Source organism: Phascolarctos cinereus, unplaced genomic scaffold (assembly GCF_003287225.1).
Source record: "Phascolarctos cinereus isolate Bilbo 61053 unplaced genomic scaffold, phaCin_HiC Scaffold_4;HRSCAF=312, whole genome shotgun sequence".
Classification (NCBI taxonomy): domain Eukaryota; kingdom Metazoa; phylum Chordata; class Mammalia; order Diprotodontia; family Phascolarctidae; genus Phascolarctos; species Phascolarctos cinereus.
In genome coordinates, this window is record NW_027555847.1 from 515,684,617 (window position 1) to 515,704,675 (window position 20,059).

The 20,059-nt window shown below is 37.4% G+C and overlaps 1 protein-coding gene across 1 annotated transcript in view; it reads left to right on the forward strand.

The window, feature by feature from the left end:
- Positions 1-20,059, forward strand: part of RAB31 (RAB31, member RAS oncogene family) — a 186,406-nt gene that overhangs the window by 111,480 nt on the left and 54,867 nt on the right. Inside the window, exons 4-5 of the mRNA XM_020985548.2 lie at positions 16,036-16,107; positions 17,646-17,752. Of these exons, the coding sequence (XP_020841207.1) occupies positions 16,036-16,107; positions 17,646-17,752 (179 nt within the window). The remainder of the gene's footprint in view (positions 1-16,035; positions 16,108-17,645; positions 17,753-20,059) is intronic.

Consider the following 20,059-nt stretch of genomic DNA (forward strand, 5'->3'; position numbering starts at 1 on the left):
GGTGATTCTTGGTTGTAATCCTATCTCCTTTGTCCTCCGGAATATTATATTTCAAGTCCTCCTGTCCCTTAATGTAGAAGCTGCTAAATCTTGTGTTATCCTGATTGTGTTTCTACAATACTTGAATTGTTTCTTTCTGGCTGCTTGCAATATTTTCTCCTTGACCTGGGAACTCTGGAATTTGGCCACAATATTCCTAGGAGTTTTCCTTTGGAGATCTCTTTCAGGAGGCGATGGGTGGATTCTTTCAATTTCTGTTTTACCCTCTGGTTCTACTATATCAGGGCAGTTTTCCTTGATAATTTCTTGAAAGATTATGTCTAGGCTCTTTTTTTTTTATCATGGCTTTCAGATAGTCCAATAATTTTAAAATTATTTCTCCTGGATTGTTTTTCCAGTGAGATACTTCACATTCTCTTCTATTTTTTCATTCTTTTGGTTTTGTTTTACAATGTCTTGATTTCTCATAAAGTCACTAGCTTCCATTTGCTCCATTCTAATTTTTAAGGAAGTATTTTCTTCAGTTAGCTTTTGGACTTCCTTTTCCATCTGGCCAATTCTGCTTTTTAAGGCATTCTTCTTCTCACTGGCTTTTTGGACCTCTTTTGCCATTTGAGTTAGGCTATTTTTTAATGTGTTATTTTCTTCAGTATTGTTTTCAGTCTCCTTTAACAAGCTGTTGACTTGTTTTTCGTGATTTTCTTGCATCACTCTCATTTCTCTTCCTAGTTTTTCCTCTACTTCTCTTGCTTGTTTCTCAAAATCCGTTTTCAGCTCTTTCTTGGCCCAGGACTGATTTGTATTTTTTTTGGAGGCTTTGGTTGTAGGAGCTTTGACTTTGTTATCTTCTTCTGGTTGTATGTTTTGATCTTCTTTATCACTAAAGAAAGATTCTATGGTCTGACTTTTTTGTGCAGTTTGCTATGTTCTCAGCCAATTATTTGAATTTGAAACTCTTTGTTAAGGTAGAGGTCTGCTTCCAATGTGGAGAATGTACTGTCCCAAACTTTGGGGGACAGTAGCAGTTTTCAGAGATACTTTTAGGGATCTGTAAATTTTCAGTTCTTTCAAGGTGGTATAATCCAGGGTGAGGTGTTTACTCCTTTCCTGGCCTGGGCTCTGGTCTGTGAGTGACCACAAGCCCTCTTTTCTGCCTTGGGACTGTGAGGAGGATTCTCTCTGCACCACCACTACAAGCTCCACCACACCAGCACTCCTCCTGGCCCCTAGACCGCCACCTAGAACTGTGACCCTGATCCAAGGACAGGTAAAACAAGAGGTTCCTCTCTCAGTGCCAGCAAAGAGATCCCTGCAATCCCCCTCTGATCAGCCACTTGATTCACCTTTAGTCTATGGGCCAAGAGCTCTGGAAGTAGCTGCTGCCCTGGGGCTGTGCCAGGACTGGGGCTAGGACTGAGCTTCTTTCTCACTACATTCACAGATCTTTCTTACTGACCTTCTAAGTTGTCTTTGGCATTTGTGGGTTGAGAAGTCTGGAAACCGCTACAGCCGTCCGTGATTCAGTCCTCTGAGGCCTGTTCCAGGTTTGCTCTGGCCTGTTTTTTGCCTGTGCACCCATGCTGAACTATATTCCTCTCCCAGCTTAGTGCAGTGGACCTTTCTAATCCAGGTTATCTTGGGCTGGAAATTTGTTTCACTCTGTCTTTTTGTGGGTTCTGCTGCTCTAGAATTTGTTTGGAGCCATTTTTTACAGGTATTTGGAGGGTTTGGGAGAGAGGTCAAGCAAGTCACTGCTTTTACTCTGCGATCTTGGCTTCCCCCCCATAACTTCTTGACATGGAGACCAACCAATATATTGTGATCCTTTCTCTCTGTCTCTTGATATCCTATGGGTATGGAAGCAGTATATGTTTATATTTTATCCTTCACTTTTGCTGTTTGAGAAGCACACTTCCATTCTGGTCACATGTCTCTTTGGCGGTATCTTTTATACTACTTTTTGCATGCAATTTTTCATTGGGAATAAGGTGCATCTATTTAGATCCTAAAGCATAGATCCAACTATGTCACACACAGCCCTCAATAAACTCCAGTGTCTCCCTATCACTTCTGAGATAAAATACAAAATGTGCTGTTTGGCATTCAAAGCCCTTCATAACCAAGCCCCTCTCCTACCTTTCCAGTTTTCTGATACCTTGCTTTCCCTCATGTACTCTTTGATTTAGTGACACTGGCCTCCTTGCTATTCCATGAACAAAACACTCTATCTCTCATTGAGGTTGTTTTCTCTGGCTGTCCCCAATGCCTATGATACTCTACCTACTTAACTCTACCTACTGACTTCCCTTGGCACCTTTAAGTACAACTAAAATCCCATTTTTATAGGAAGGCTTTCCCAATCCCTCTTAATTCTAGTGCCTCCCCTGTTATTTTTTTTATTTATGTAACTTGCTTTCTCGATATGTGTTTGATGTTGCCTCCCCCATTAGATTGTATGCTTCTTGAGGGCAAGGTCTGTCTTTTGCTTCTTTTTTATATTCCCTAGTGTTTAGCACAATGCCTGGCACATAATAGGTGCCACAGTGTCTATTGTTTGATTGATTGACTCACCACACATCTCTTCATTGTTTTTTTGGGTGGTGACCCACAAATTTGTTGCCTTGGAGATTTTATTTCCCAGTTCTCAAACGCATAGCATAACCAGAAGAATACTGGAACTGAAAGGATGGTTTTTTGGTTTCAGGCAGAAGCTTGGAGTGTTTGAAAATACTTCAGACATTGCAATCCAGCATTGCATTCCAAATGCAATCAAACATATTCTCGTACTCTTTTTCAGTTCTGAGGCAAGCACATTGTGTATCTACTATGTCTATCTAAGGTTTTCATGCAAGTGCATCTCTTATTCTGTCAATTACCATTGCTTATCTACTTTTTTTCTTACTTACCATTGTGAGTGTATCACTAAGTGCATGTTGAACACTTCTAACTACCTTGATGTTCTTTAGGTACTCCAAACATAACATGTCCAAAATGTAACATCTTCCGCACTAAGTGTACCTCTTTTCCAAATTTCCTCTTTTGGTTAAAGGTATAACCTTCTCCAGGGAACCCTGATTACTGCCCCTCCCCCCAGTTGTTGTTGGATTTTCCCTCCTCATATTTTCTTGTGCTTAGGTGTCTGTGTGTTATATTCCTCTTTCTTTGAAGGCAGGGACTATTTCCATCTTTTTGTTGTGTCTCTAGAGCCTAGCACAGCAACATGTATGTTATAGGTACCTAGTAAATGGTGGCTAAATTGAATAAAATACAGGTTCTTCCATCCTATGACAAAGGATAGAAAAGTCTATGAGGGAATATTACCTGTATGTCTTATTACTTATATTCCCACAAAATATGCGAAGAAATGGGAGCCTATTCTTTGGGTCCTGGCCTATATTTTCCTATCTTTAGGGCGCATTACATTTCCTTTATCCTTCATTTATTTTTGGTTCCTTAGATCAGTAGTCCTTGATAACATTTTTAACTTAAGTATAAGATTTGTTTTGGAATAAGTTTTATGTGAATGTGGAAAGTGAGAAGAGGAGCTAATAGATAAATATGAATGTAACAGTGTAGGAGAGACTATGATAGATTTTTTTCTCACTTAGGATTTCATTATTTTCTTTAAATGTGAAGAGCTACAATCATGTCTGATAGTGGAAGAAGATGACTTAGGTCTGTGTGTACATGGATTTTAAACTTTTAGATAAGTGTCATTTATATGCCAACTCAGAGAAGCAATGAGGTAGAATGCAGTTCATTGTCTCCATGACTTCTGAGCCATCAGTAGCCTCAGTTTCTTCATTGTAAAGTTAGAGGATTGAATCAAAAAGTCCCTTTCAACTTTAATTTTTATGAATATAACTGAATAAAAAATTTCACATTTTAGAGATGGCATGGTATTCTGTGTGGAGCACTGAACTTGGAGTCTGAAGACGTGATTTTGAGTTCCTGCTCTGAAAATTACTAGTGTTTTAGCTGTGAACACATCTTAACCTTTCTTAGATTCAGTTTCCTTATCTGTAAACATGGAGATAATAAGTGTACTATGTAATTCAGATAATTGCTATGGATAAACTCTAACACATTTTATATATATATATATACACATATATAAACATACACAAACATATATATGTATATATTATAGTTTATATGTGTTTGTGTATAATTAGAGAAAGTGTCTGTATTTGTATTTCATCATTTCTTTCTGTGAGGGGAGGACAGAAGTTTGGATGTAACTTTGGATGTGAAGATTGTCAGCTCTACTCTGACCCTCCAATATTGTTAATTGAAGCCCCAAAATAATGTTCATGGCTTTGGTGCTATCTATTATCCAGGGGCAAGTTGGAAGTTATAAGGAATTTACTCATCCCATCAATCAGGCTTCATGGAGGGGAGTTTCTTATTAAAGGGGAAGTATAGTATTCAAAAAGTTAGACTTGAACTCAAGGACTCTGCTGTGCTGGCTAGGTATGACTGTGGGTCTGACTCACAAAAGAGACAGAATTGTTCTGATGCTTGCTCATAAAAGAGTTGGCTCACAATACTCCCCTCTGAGGAATAAACTACCTTTTAGATACAATTCAGTAGGGAAGCAGCAGATGGCAATAACATTTCAGTGGTGAAGCAGCCTACTAGCAAATACATCAAAAAAGAGCAGATGGCAGTAAACTCTCAGTGGAGAAGCAGCAGATGGCAGCTCAATAGAGAAAGCAACACAGTAGATGACATCATTAATTATGTGAGGAAGCAGCAAGAGGTGGCTTCAAGGGGCAGAGAGGTGTTTCAGCTGGAATGCAGCCCTAGAAGTATGAGTTGTCTGGATTATTATGAATATACCATTTCTCACCAGTAATATGAAAGCTGTGGGTGGCAGTATCTCTGTATTTCCTTTGTTATTTCCCTTGCTATTCTGTGTCCTCTAGTTTGGCCTAATAAAAAAGAAAATTACATTGGGACTTGTGAGCTGTCATTTTGATTAAATACTGATGCAGAGTGTACCTGGAACCTGAAGGTAGCATTCAGGAGGCTTGTAGAAGGGCTACCTGAGCTAAATGATTTGTATTGTACCTTTCCAAAAGAGGAAGAAGAAGGAGGAGGGATAAAAAGATAAGGTTGCTTCTAAATCTAGGAGACTTTCTAATAAGATTTTTAAACCTTATGTGTCTTGAAGCCAGAGATGGCCAGAGAAATGATCCTGGAAGATGGTTTCTGTTGGATTTTAATGTACCTTTGTGCAATCTGGATATCATGGTTTTTGGTCAGAGTTAGATTTCTGTATTTTTCTGCCTAGAGAGTGGGTCCAAATGAAACTTGCAAAGCATTTGCTGAATGGTACTGAAAGAACCCTAAGACATAAAACTTTCCATTCACACCCTGCCAGCTGAGAATGTTGGGAATGTCAAGAATTTTTTTTTTTTTACCACTTCCCCCTTTCTTAGAAACCCAGTAGTAGCCTGGTCTTGTTTTGATTTCCTGCTCTTGCCTCTTTTTCATAGTCTAGGATTTGAGGGTTGTTGCAAGGTTTCTGATTAAGTTCACAGGACAGGAGACAGGCCTGAGAGTGGACCATAGGGATCTGTCCAAGCCAAGAAAACTTAGAAGGCAAGGTTTCAGTCTCATTGTAAGTGGATCTCCAGGGAGAGACTATTCACTGAAAAGTGAAACACATAGCTAAGTTCCAGAGTACATTGCCAGATAATTCTAGCTTGATTCTTTCTCATTTGTAAAGGTACAGCCCAGCTGGAGCCAGATGTTCATTCTAAGCTATCATTTATTTTCCACCACTGCTCATTTTTTACATGGAACTTCAATATGTGGAATTTTGCTCTCATAGAATTTATGACACCACAAATCTGCATTTAAGGAATTTTTCCTGAGGCTCTATGGGTGGTCTGAATGGCTTAGAAACTTGACTGGGGCAATGTTGGGTCTTGGGGACCCCCCAACAACATATGTCAACTCAGGCTAGAGTACAGCTTGGGCTAGCAAAGGATGCCATAACAATATCATTTATTTGGTGCTTACTATATGCCAGGTATTGTGCTAGGCTTGGTCAGTCGATCAGTAAACATTTATTTAGGTCCTATGTGCCAGCCACAATGCCAAGCACTGGGAATACAAAAAGGGGCAAAACAAGGACCAAAAGAAAAAAAGTTACTGGCCTCTTGGAGTTTCCATCATTTTGCTGGATATAGAGCAAGAGTTATTAATGGATTGCCTAAGAGTCTGAGGAAAGATTTTAGGGAGTCCATGACCTTCCATAGGAAAAAAAAAATTGCATGTTTGTTTTCCCTAATTGGAGCTGGAATTTAGCATTTCCTTCAATTATGAATTTAAAAGAAACCTAAAAAAACCCCCCCAAAGCCCCACATTATTCTGAGAAAAAGTCCATGGATTTTACCAGACTGCCAAAGGGGTCCAGGATAGAAAAAAAAGAACCTCTAATGCAGAGAATGGAAAGAAAAAGTGGAAGTTATGCTGTAATAGATGACAACTAGCTAAGGAAGTAGGGAGAATGTAGGGCTGGGGTAAAAATGAATTCCCACCAGTATTAAGCTGGAGCTCCTCTTTTGTGTGAAAGGCTTGCTGTGATCACAGAACAAGTCATGGAGTTATAGGTCCAAAAGCCTGGGAAATCATTTAGTCCAACCTCCATGTTCTACAGCTGAGGAATCTGAAAGGAGACCTTGAGAGGATGCAGAGACAAGTGATGGGACTGGGATGAGAACCCAGATTTTCTGATTCTCACTTTAGGGCTATTTTATCTACAACCCACCACCCCATCCAGCTGTGGTAGGTCAAAGAGCTGGAACAAGTGAGCCAGGGGCCAAAGAGGGATGATTGAGACAAATTAGAAGAGAGGGAAGGGCAAAACCCTAGTGCCCCTACTCTAATTTATTAGCTATGGGAATGAATTTTTTTCTTTCAAATGTTAATAATGCAATTGGGAACAACATTTAATACCCATAAATTTGCTTCAAATAACTTTAAAATGACAGCATTCATTTGAATACTAGGATATCTGTAATTGTAGGGTTGAGTTGGAAGGGACATTAAGTTCAACCTCCTTATTTCACAGCTGAGGAAACTGAGGCATGGAGAAGTTAAATGACTTGCCTGAGATCATATGGCTAATATTTGTAGGTTATTTTGTGAGATGGAGAAGTTAGAGAATGGAGAATACAGGGTGGTGTATATTAGAAGAATGGTTTTCTTTTCTTTTTTTCTTTCTTTTTTTTTTTTTTAGATAGAGACTTAGTTTGCTGGGGCAAGAAGGAGGGATTAGAGAAGAGAATGACAGGATTGAGTCTGACCCTTCATTCCCTTCTAGTCTTAATTCCTGAGGAGTGAAGGAGTCAAGACTTCAGGCCTTGAAGTTCTGGAGAAAGCTGGCTGGGGTTAAGTAATTATGGGAAATTGGTGGGGTCCCCGGAATTTGAGGGTCAGTAGTGATTTTGGAGGCACTATAGTATAATGTCAAGAGCACTGGCCTAGGGGAGCCAAGAGACTTGGGTTAGATTCTTTTATTTTTACATCCCTTACATCCCTAATAGTAGAGACAGCCTTTATAATAAAGAATAAAAAAGAGAAAAAAGCCAGATTACCAAAATTAAATACAAATAAACACCAAAAATAAAACTTGAAAAAGCCTAATGTTATATCCAGTGTTCCATACGCATAGTCTTCCACTTCTGAAACACTATGGGAATATGCCTTCTTGTATTCCTCCTCTGACACCAAGCTTGGTCATTACAATTTTCTTCAATTAAATTTTCATTTTTTTCATTCAGTGAAAATCTGCCTTCTTTTTTCCCTCTCTCCTCCATTCCTTTTCCATTGGGAAAGAAAAAACCTCAGTTACAAACAAGGATTTTCAAACAAAATAAATTCCCCTATTGGCCGTGTCAAAAAAAAAAATCTCATTCTTCACGTTGAATCCGTCACCTCATCATGAGTCTTCTGGAATCGTGGTTGGTTATAATTTCACAGCATTCAGTTTCAATTGTTTCGTTGTTCTTGCAATCTACATTATTGCAGTCATTGTTTATACTGTGTTCCTGGTTCTGTTTATTTTCCTCTGCATCTGTTCATAGATCTTCCCATCTTTTTCCATGTTCATATTCAGTGTTTTTTTTACAGCACAATGATATTCCATTACCTTCATGTAATGCAAGTTTAGATGTTCTCCAAAGGACTTCTATTTTGTTTCCACTTGTTTGCTAATAGGAAAAATGCTGCTATAAACTGGTATATGTGGAACCTTTCTTGTGTCGTTGACCTTCCTAGAGTATATGCCTAACAATAGAATCTCTGGGTCAAGAAATAAAGACATTTTTAGACTATGCTTTAACATTTTTTATTTTATTTTTTCAGTTAATACAAATTTATTTTCTCTCCCTCCTACCTTGGCCTCCCAAATGAAAAAGAAAAACAAAACTCTTGTAATAAGTATGCATAATCATGCAAAATAAATTCATACATTGGTCATCTCAAAAATATACATCTAAACCTGTATCCTGAGTCCATTATCTCTTGTCTAGACAATGATTTTCAAGTGCTCATTCCATTCCTAAGACACTGTGACTGGAAGGGAGTAGTGATAAACAAGTAGGTCGTTTATTCATTTTTATGAAGAACACTAAGGAGAGAACCCAAACTATTTGTTTTAGGGGAAAAGATTAGCATTTCAAGAATCCCCCATGGGGTTGCTTCTGAATGATTAGAAGGCGTCTGAAAATTATCTGGATGGACGGTTTACTGGGCCTTTAGGCTATTATGTTGTGTAGCTAGTGAAGAGAAACTGCAGACTGGCATCTTTTGTTCTAGACCTAAGATATTCAACCTTTCAAGGACAGGTTTTTTACATACTCTTGATGATTATGTTTTTCTTCCAAATGGCTTTATAATTGGATTGCTCTCACTACTCCCTTTCCCTAAACACATTATGTCATTTTGTATATTAACGGTACGAGGTGGATTTTATTTAATATTTGTGGAGGTCAGGAGTGATTTTTCTTTCCAACCTGCACAGAAACTATCCTTTGGTCACAGATGTGGGTTTTGGTGGCTGACCTCTTTAACTTTTGACTCATTAATAGTCCCCAGCAAAGAAAAATCTTTTGATGAGGTTCCCCAGCAGATTTATTTAGAAATGATTCCATTTCCAGGAAGGAGCTAGAGAGCAATGCATTATAAACAGAGTACTTTTCAATAATTCACAAGACAGGCCCACCAATGGCCATTTAAGGATCAGTTTATGGCTTAACTATTAAAAATGAGCTCTCTTTTTACAAAATATCTATCCTTTGCTGTTCTTTCTGTTTGAGCTTCTATCATGGCAGCTTTCTGAAAAGTCTCCTTCATACAGTCTCTCTTGCTTCGGGTGCCTGGATAGAATATGGCTATGGGTGGCCACTTTTAAAAAAATAGACCTTGTGTATGATATTAACTCAGCCAGGTTGTTTCATGTGAATCTTCTGTACTGAGTTTAATGAGAAGTGGGTTGCATAGAAATAAAATTTAATTTTTCCACTTAAAAAGTAACTCTTCCAATTTTCCTCTCACATCAGCAAACACTAATTATTAACATTATCATTTTTATTTATTAACACATTTTGACATTTGTATTTACTCCATATAGACTTTGTATTTTCTTACCTGTTTATTATTCTTTTCTCTTCTCTCTCCATCCCTCCATTAGAATATAAATTCCTTGAGGGTAGAGACATGATATTTTTTGCTTTCTCTGGGATGGACTCAGTCTGATTCTCCCTCTATACATGAGGGGAATAGGCTGGCCCAAGACAGATATCCAAGGATAGTGGTTCAGTGGCTAGAATGGTGGGCTTGGAGTCAGGAAGATCTGAGTTCAACTATGGCCTCACATACTTCACTTACTAGTTGTGTGCCCGAGAGGGTTGTTGTAAGGATCAAATGAGATAATTGTAAACAGAGTGCCTGGCACAGCAGGAATTATATAAATGGTAGCTATTATTATTATTATTATACTCACTCATTCAACAAATTTATGTTTGTTGAACGTCTAACAAGAACAAGCAAAGGACAAAGAATAAACATGCTAAACAGATTAATCCCTCTTCCAGGCCACAGCCCTGAAAGTACTTGAAGAAAACTATCATGTCATAGGGTTGTAAGATTATAGATTTTGATCTGCAAGGGACCTTTGAGGTCATTTCTAAATCCTCATTTTACAGATGAGGAAATTGAGGCTGACAGAGGTTAAGGGACTTGCTTAGGCTCACATAGTGATCTGGATGCCTCTAAAGGGTATTTTTTTTTTCTGGTGAGGCAACTGGGGTTATGTGACTTGATCAGGGTTACATAACTGTTAAGTGTCAAGTGTCTGAGGCTGGATTTGAACTCGTGTCCTCCTTACTCCAAGGCCAGAGCTCTATCCACTGCACCACCTACCTGCCCTAAAAGGGTATATTTTATGAAACTATAAGAACGGAACAAGCAGACTTTAAAAAGTGATTGTCTAGAGTAGACAACATCTTTGTAGTCATATGGATTGAAAAGAGCTGAGAACATGAGATCTAGCTGTGCTTGTTATTTATTGATTACTCCCCTCCCTCAAATTTGCTGCAGCAAAATAGAAGCTTTATACTCTCCTTCAACAAGGAGTCTCTTGTATATGAAAAATATCTCATGTATGCACAATATTCTTTGACAAATGTAATCACAGAGATAACTGTTCCATGATCATCTCATTAACTTCAAGCAAAGCACAACACATAAAGAGAAAGTGTTCACTACTGTCAGGAAAGATGTCTTGGGCAAGGTCCAAATGGAAGAGGGAATCCTTCTAGATGGTGAACTAGAGGGAAGATCTTCCAGGTCCTTCATTGGTTGAGTATGATTTTGTGCTTATTGCATAAAGCCAACACCACTCCAAAATTACAAAACCAGATCCTCGGTGAAATCTGAAAGTGTTGAAAAGAGATTAGCTTAACAATTCATGTAGAAAAAAATGCATGAAAAAAGGCTCTTAGATAGACTGTGCCAGGCAGCTGGATAGCTGATCCACTAAGTACATATAATAAATTCAATACATACATACATCTGGGATAGGCAACATAGACGGACAGTGAGTGAGACTCAGAATTAAGTGGGAGAAAAAGCAGGGTAGGTTGCATTTGGGAAATTGTGCAAACCTTCTAAATGATCCCAAGTGGCTCCCATGCAAAGACCCATCTTTTCAACATAAATGTTCTCCTGTTAATGCTCCATGGTTCTAAATCTTGGAGTAATACAAAAATCTGAGTGATTAAAGTTGCAGATAACCCAGAAAGTAATGGAGATTCTCATGATGAATGCAAATGGACTGCAACACAAATGTGATGATGAATTCTGCTTGCAAAGTGATGTAAGGGATTTTCCTTTTCAGGAAAAGTATGATTTAGAGGAATTAGCCATGTGGAAAGAGAAAGGCATGACAGACAGTTCCCCACTGGTCTACTTCAGTGTCAAAAAGAACAAGGAGAAGGTCTTCAGTACATTGGTGGGTTGATCCTGAAACTGAACTAAGATCTCCTAGATGGTTCTCTGATCTCACAGAAAAGTGACTGGATCAGGTCAGCGATATCTTGGGTTGATCTGCTTTGGTCAGATCATATCTGGAACATTATATTCAGTTCTAGGTAATACCTTTTAAGAAATACATTGATAAGATGGAAAGTGTCCTGAGAGAGAGAGCAACCAGGACGATGAAGGGGCTACAGTTCATGCTGTATTAGGGTCAGTTGAAGAAAATGGGGATGAGGGGCAGCTAGGTGGCACAGTGGATAGAGCACTGGCCCTGGATTCAGGAGGACCTGAGTTCAAATACGGCCTCAGACACATAACACTTACTAGCTGTGTGACCCTGGGCAAGTCACTTAACCCCATTGCCTAGCCAAAAAAAAGAAAAGAAAATGGGGATGAAGAGAAGACATAAAAGCAAACGTAATAGCTGTTTTCAAATGTTTGATGAACTGTCCCGTGGAGGGTATAGCTGTATTCTTCTTGGCTCCATAGGGCAAAGCTAAGAGCAATGAGTGGCAATTGCAAAAAGTTAATTCAAAGTTAATCCAATTAGATTTGATTTCCATAAAACTTCTTAACTATTGGAGCTAGCCAGAAGTGGAACAGGCTGCCTCAAGGGCTAGTAATTCCCCTTATTTGTCCTATAGGTCATAGAGAGATCTTTTTTCAGGTACAGGCTGATCTGAAGTCCCTTCTGACTCCTCAAATTTTTGTAATTCTGTGACACAAGTCATGATCTAGGATTTAACTAATCTGGTCTGGTCTGGTCTTTGGAATGCACCCTGTGACATTTTCTCATGGTATTTGATTACTCTGACCTTGGATACCATGGCCTCTTGTTCCAAGAAACAGATGATTGGAAAAAGTCAACCAATTACCATTTAATAATGTTTCCTCTACGATTTAACTTACATGACTCTTAGTTTTCCAAGGAGTGTATTGTGTGATGGATACAACATGACTTTTGGGATCTTGAAAAGAAACACCTTTTTTTCCAGCTGCTGCCTTCATCTTCCTTTCAAAACAAAGGATAGGACATACATTTTATTTTGAGCCTTCAGGAAACAGATTTTACAAAATCATAAGAACTTTTTCAGGTCTTTAGGGTATAGTATCTTCCACATTGACTGACTGGGATGACTTTAGAGCAGAGTTCATTCTTTAAATATTTCAGCACTAATTGTTCCCCAGAGATTTATTTCAGCTTTTTGTCTGCAAATAATCAAACATGCAAACACATCAAATTAGAATGCACAAACAGGTGTGTGTTGTTAAATTGCAGAACATTATTCTTTATTCTGCAAACAAGAAAAACTGTGTTAGACCTTGAATCTCTCCCAGGACTGTAGACAAATATCAGCAATTAGAACTGTGGAGTTTCTGGCTTATAAAATAGTCTCTCTCTCTCTCAATCTCTCAATCTCTCTCTCTCTCTCTCTCTCTCTCTCTCTCTCTCTCTCTCTCTCTCTTTCTCTCTTTTCCTCCCCTCTTTCTCCCCCTCTCTGTTTCTCTCCCTTTTTCTCTTTTCCTTATTCTCTTTCTCCACAATGTATAATATGATATTAAATAATATATTTAATATATCACCATAATATATATTATTTTAATATTTTATATATAATAGGACCTTTCTTTCCATGAGGAAGTCAGCATAACAGAAATTATTCAATTCAACCATGAACTCTCTTTGCAATGGGCCTACTATATATCTTGAACAAATTACTTAACCTTTCTGTTTCTTATTCTGTAAAACCAGGGATATCATTTTTGACCTTTCTGGATCCTGTGGGGAGTAGAAGAAGTAATTTTGAAGTGTTTCCTGTTTTATAGAGCTTTGTACCCTTGCCTCAGGAACACGTACTCTTGAATCAGCAGCTTGGTTGATTCCTTTGATTAAACTTTCTTCTGTTGCCTGGTGGCACTATTTTTTGGCCCTGGACTGACTTTGGGTTCTTTGCTTTTTGTCTAATTCCTCTTTTGCCTTTGACACCCCCCCAACTCCCCTCATCCTATGAACCCCTCAGGCTTTTGTTGAAATAGCTTCTCTGAATTAGACTGAAAAAAATTGTCAAAATAGGCTACATTTAGGGGATTATAAACTATAGATAATACTTCTTGTCTGTCTAGAGCACACAACTATACCATAGGGAACTCCAGAACTTGTGGGCAGGAAGTGTATCATTGTTGTCTTTGTAATCCAAGTGCCTACTATGTAGTAGGTACTTAATAAATGCTTGATTGATTGATTCCTATGGAACATAGTGACCTACTGATATGTACGAATTTTTTCTAGGAAGAAATTTTAAGATTCTAGCATGTGTATTCTTCCTCAGATTTTCAGTTTTTATGGTTATTTTGAATGATGAAAAATGGGTATCCATCTCCAAAGAAAGAACTGATAGAGTCTAAATGCAGATCAAAGTATACTTTTAAAAACTTTCTGGTTTGTTTTTTTTTTGGTCTGTGTTTTCTTTCACAACATAGCTAATACGGAAATATATTTTGCATGACTGTACATGTATAATCTTTATCTAATTCCTTGCCCTCTCAAGGAGTGGGGAGAGGAGGAAGGGAGAGAGAGAGAATTTGGAACTCAAAATTTTAAAAAACAAAAGTTGAAAATTATTTTTACATGTAATTTGAAAAAAAATATAAAATTTTTCACATTAAAAAAGAAGGGTATTCATATACTGATTCCTAAAGAAGGGAGATTTGAACCAGCGTTCTGACAGTCACTCTGTTAAACATTGTCAGATTTTAAGACCATGTTTTACTTCTTGTGGCCACAAAACAAAAGTAAGATAGCACTTCTCTCTGTGTATAGATTCAACAGTCACTGCTATTTTAAAAAAATATATTTTATTGATGCTTTTTGCCTTTATATTACAATCATTTGTGTACTGGTGCTGCTAGGTGGAGTAATAGAGTGATGGGTCTGAAGGCAGGAAGATCTGAGTACAAATCCCATCTCAGACATTTATTAGCTATGTGACCCTGGACAAGTCACTTAACCTCTGGTTCAGTTTCCTTTGCTGTAAAATGGGTATAATAATAGCACCTACCTCCCAGGGTTGTTGTGAGGTTAAAATGAAATAAAATTTGTAAAGTGCTTTGCAAACCTTAGATCACTATATAAATGCTAGTTGTCATTATCATCTTCATCACCATCATCAAAAAGAACTGCCTCCTTTTTTTTCCAGTTTGATCACTTCCATCTTTAAATAGCCACGGTAAGATATGTAACTCCTAACAGGTTTGCAAGTGAAATACCTTTTCTGGACTCAATCATGCTTTTTTAAACAAGGCTAAGCAACCTTAACAACCTCCATAGGAATTTTGTTTCATTCAGAGCTACAGAATTGGGCCTTCTTGTGTTTAAGAATACATTTTGATGAATTTATAACTGATCTCTTTGCTTTCCCAGCTGGATTCAGCAGTCTTTCCTGAACTGGGACTTTGTATACAAATCTGTCAAGTAAAAAATGTAACTGTCTGTATTAGGGATAGTTGTGCCCCTCTTCCTTTTAATATTTAAGTGAATTTCTTCTTGCTTCATAGACATTTGTTATTTAAAACTGCAGGAAAAGGAGATAGACTTGGAGGTCTTCACTGGTAAAAGTAGAATGAATTTCCCCACTTGGAGAGTTCTAGTAATCCAAAAGAAATAAGAGGAAGGTGATAGTCATTTAATCAATAGATAGATATGTTGAATATTCATCAGGTTCATGGCTCACTACTAAATCCTCAGGATGATGTCCTTATAATAAAAATCTCTGGGCTGCCTTTCTTCCCTGCTCTGCCCTGCACTGCTCTCCCCTCCCTTCCTTTTCCCTCTCCCTTCTTTTCTTTCCTTTTTTCCCCTACCTTCCTTTCTCTCTCCCTCCATCTTTTCCTTCCTTTCTTACTTCTTTCCTTCCTAATAAGAATCTTATCACCAACGATATTCTTTTTGGTAAGTCTTTTGAACGAAGTACTTTTTATTTTATGACTTCCTAAGATTCTTAAGATAGTCCAATGTTGTGTGGAGTGAAACTGGAATAGGAGTGTTTTTTAAGGTTTTTAATCTCTTCATTCTCAATGATTCTTCAGCAAAGGTCTGGTGATACTTGGCATTCTTCTGCCACTCTATCCTAGATACTTTATCTTTTACCTTGCTATCATATAATTCCCTTGACAGTGATACAGGAAAGTAAAATCAGATGACTGAAGAGCAATAGAAAAAAGAAAAATCTTTTAGAAAGAACATTTAAAATGAAATTGAAGTTTGGCAGTCTCCAAAGAAGAGATCCAAGGGTTTTGTAGGTATATGCAGAACACGGAGAAATATTCAATGAAGAGGATTTTAAAATTATTTAATCTATTTTTTTGGAAAATACCAGTGGAAGCCACTATTATAGATAGATTTGGGATTAGAATTTTGTATTTGGTCTGAAACTCCATTAAATGTATTTTTTGGTCTAAGTTTATTCATTCTTCCTTAAACAGTTCCATTCATTGGCACCCATGTACTATCGGGGATCTGCAGCAGCTGTTATAGTGTATGATATCACTAAACAGGTAAGATTGTCCAAACTGAGAAATAATATATTTCTCCTGACTTAGTATGTGAGAAAGGCAGGGACTCACTCATTTGCTTGGGTCTTTCAAATGTGCAGTGGTGGAGTTTATTAGCGTGCAGCCTTGCATTGACAGGAAGTAATGATCCTCAGGAGCCAAAGTTGGCTTTTCCATGTTGCTTTTATTTCCCAAAGGTCTCAATGCATGTAGATATACATCCTATCCAGAAATAAATGAGCAAACCAAATGTCCTAGAGAGTGGCTGCTTATTAACTTTAAGAAAACATTTTACTTGGACCATTTATTTGTAGATAGAACTTTGAGAGTCTTCTTGACCAAGCTTTTAACTTTTGAAGGCAGAAAAGCATTTGTTTTGCAAAGTTTTATATATGGTTATAAAATTCCTGTTTTCTGTCAATATTCCTATGGCTATTACTACAGGAAATTTATGAACTTAAAACCCAGAGATAATATTTATGTGTATATATATGTATATGTGTGTATGTGTGTGTATACATATATATATACATATATATGTACACACATACATATATATGTCTATATATATATGTGTGTGTGTGTGTGTGTATATATATATATATGTATATATATATGTATTTATATATATATATATATGTAAATCTGACAAAGTGAGGTTATAGGATGTGCATTAATGGATCTTCACAGCAGTTTGCTGACATTTTATTTCTTTCCTACAAATTGAATTATTTACTTTTAGCTTTGAAAGGCTGACTCAGAACACTAAGGCATTAGCTTAATGACCCATCACTGCTACCATTTATTAATTTGTGCCACTTTTTGCTCTATGTTCTGTGTTCTTTGGCTCAATGAGTGGGGGGAGGGTACAAATAAAGGGCAAAAAGGAAAAACAGACTTCAGAGCACATGAGCTGTTCCTCCTATTGAAGCAAACATGAAAGGAGCCCTCCATCCCAAACAGGATATCATCAGCCTTGTTATCTGTATTTATGTAGTGTAAAGGATACAACTTTAAAGAAATATTAACTTACAGAAAAAAGGGTCAGTAGAAAACCTTTTCACCTCTATCAGAGGTTTAATTTTATTCTTTGAATGAGTTTCATATTTTATAGTGTTATTGAATGCTTTTGTTTTTATATCATACTCATTTCTCACTTGCCTCCTCTCCTCTCCGACCCTGACCTTATCATAGAAACTTGTCTTATAACAACAAAAACAACAACAAAATCCCAATAACACAAAACTGGCCAATTCAGTAACCATATTTGATAACATTTTGCACAATAGTCCCTTACTTTTCTGTTGAGAAGAGGGAATTATGTTGAATGTTTCGGATTGTGTGAAAGAATGAATTGTATTTTCAATGATAGTTTTATATTTACATAATACAGAGAAGTAGCCTAAGTCACATTATTCAAGAGAACCCATGAAAACTCTTTCTTCATCAAACTGGAGTGCACTTGTAATGGCAAGACAATGTTAGATTTTAAAAAGATCCAAATAAACTTTCTGAATAATTTGCTTGTGCTTTCGATTTAGGATTCTTTTAATACCTTGAAGAAATGGGTGAAAGAATTAAAAGAACATGGTCCAGAAAACATTGTAATGGCCATCGCTGGAAACAAATGTGATCTCTCAGATATTAGGTAATATATACATATATATGCATATGTTTACTTATGTGGGTGCAATTATGAATTATCCTATTAATACTTATGTGCAGATTGAGAAGGTTATGCCAATGGTACTACTTCTTAATCTAATCTCTTATTTGACTGGTGTCTGATCTTTTCCTTCTGGGTCCTCTAGTCCAACCTATTTATCTTACATATGAAAATTCTGAAGTCCATAGACATCAAATGACTTGTCTAAGGCCACATGGCTACTTTACAAGAGGAGCTAAGTTTCCAGATTCTTAGTCCAGTGGTCTTTCTTCTATTAATCTCCCTTGAATAAGCAGCTATAAATTTCAGAATGAGTTTATCAGTAGAAAAATCAAATCTGCTAAATATTGGTCATTATTAGCTGTGACATATAACAGTGACTCAATTATCCCACAGTTAGATTTAGAGGAACTTCAGATTTCCGAACATAGCTGGGTACCTGGCAGTAAGACCCTGATCAACCTTAGCTATCTAAAATATAGTTATGTACCTAGAAGGAAGGGATAGAGTCTTTGAAGGATGAAAAAATATTTCTATGGGCATTCTATTCACTCTGCTTCAGTAGTTTTCTCCTCATTCCACTGCTTCCTCATAAATAGTTTTAGACATTTGTAATGTGAGTTTTTAGGTCTCCAATTGAAATGAACACCAGTAGGCCTGAGTATGTAGGTATCTGATGAAAGTACTCCAAAATGAATTGAAATGGGCCAGGCTGGATGTGTAGAAAAAGGTCATAAGGTAAATGCCACAGCTTCCAGCTAAGATGCATCTCATTGGTGTGCCAGTTTCATTGAGTAGAGGCGAGGTGGTGAGCCTTTTTAAGAGAAGAGTTGAGGCTAAGCAGTCTACAGCAACAAGACTGTCCATGAAATTGCTCCTTTACCCATTGAACAAATGAAGTGTCAATCCCATGCGTACTTGTACATTCTGCCCTTCAGGAATCCCATGGACTAAAGGTGTAAATATATAACTAGAAACAAACATACTTTGTGTCTGTGTGTATTTTGTAAATAGCAATGAGACAAACAGGGTTAAGTGGCTTGTCCAGGATCACACACCTAGTAAGAGTTGGGGGCTGGATTTGAACTCACGTCTTCCCAGTTCCAAGCCCAGTGCCCTATACACTGTACCACCTAGCTGCCTTCTTATAGCTAGCCTTATCTTTTTATAGGTACAGGGCTTTTAAATTATAGAGAATTGCCCTATGAAAATTATAATCTATTACTGCATGATATAGAAAGAGGAAGCAAATTTGTCCAAGTGAAAAAGTCTATGATCTCTCACTGCATCCAGGGCCATCTCCAGTTGTCCTGATCTATGTCTTGCCACTGGACCTAGATGGCTCCTGATAAGAAAGTGAGGCTGGTGACTTTGCACAGCCCCGTCTCACTTAAATCTAATTCACTTGCAAGTTATGGCATCACCTCCCTGATGTCATGGTCCTCTTTAAGAACAAAGGACAAACAACAACAATTTTATAAATGCCTATGAACAACAACTACAAAAAAATCATATTGGGACAATTTCTAGGTAATATCCTACAAACAGTAAATGTACTTTATTCAAGTATGTCCTATAGCATTCTTCCCGTTTACTATGAAATTCCTAGAAGAAGCCATTTAGGGGTATCACTTATATTTTCTCACCAAGGTCTATTAATCTCCAGATCTTTTTACTAATCTCCAGGCCTTATATTTCTTGACATCTCTGTAGCATTTAACAAAATTGATCACTTTCTCCTCCTAGAAACTATCTCCTCCTTGGCTTTTCATGATGTTGCTTTCTTCTGGTCCTTTTCCTACCTGCCTGGAAGCTTTCTTTCAGTCTCTTTTGTGGGGTCATTATCTCTGTTCTGCTCTATATGCATGGCTGTATCCCAGGGTACTGTCCTGGGTCCTGTTCTCTTCAGTAGCTTTTTTTTCCAGTGTTTTCACTGGTTCCCATCAGTTCAATTATCATATCTATGCCACTGATTTTCAGATCTACATATCCAACCCCAGTCTTTTTCTTGAACTCCACTCCCTTATTACCAGCTACCTATGGGATATCTCCAAATGGATGTCACACAGGATCTCAAACTCATTATTCCCAAAACAATTCATTTTCCCTTCCTCCAAATCCTCCCTCTACTCTGCATTTTACTATGTGACTTTGGCCAAGTCAGTACCCCTCTTTAAGCTTCAGTTTGCTAATCTACAAAAATGAGAGGGTTGAATAAATTAATCTCTTAAGGTCCCTTCCAATGTTAAATCTAAGATTTTTGATAATTTTTTTTTTAATAGCAAGCTC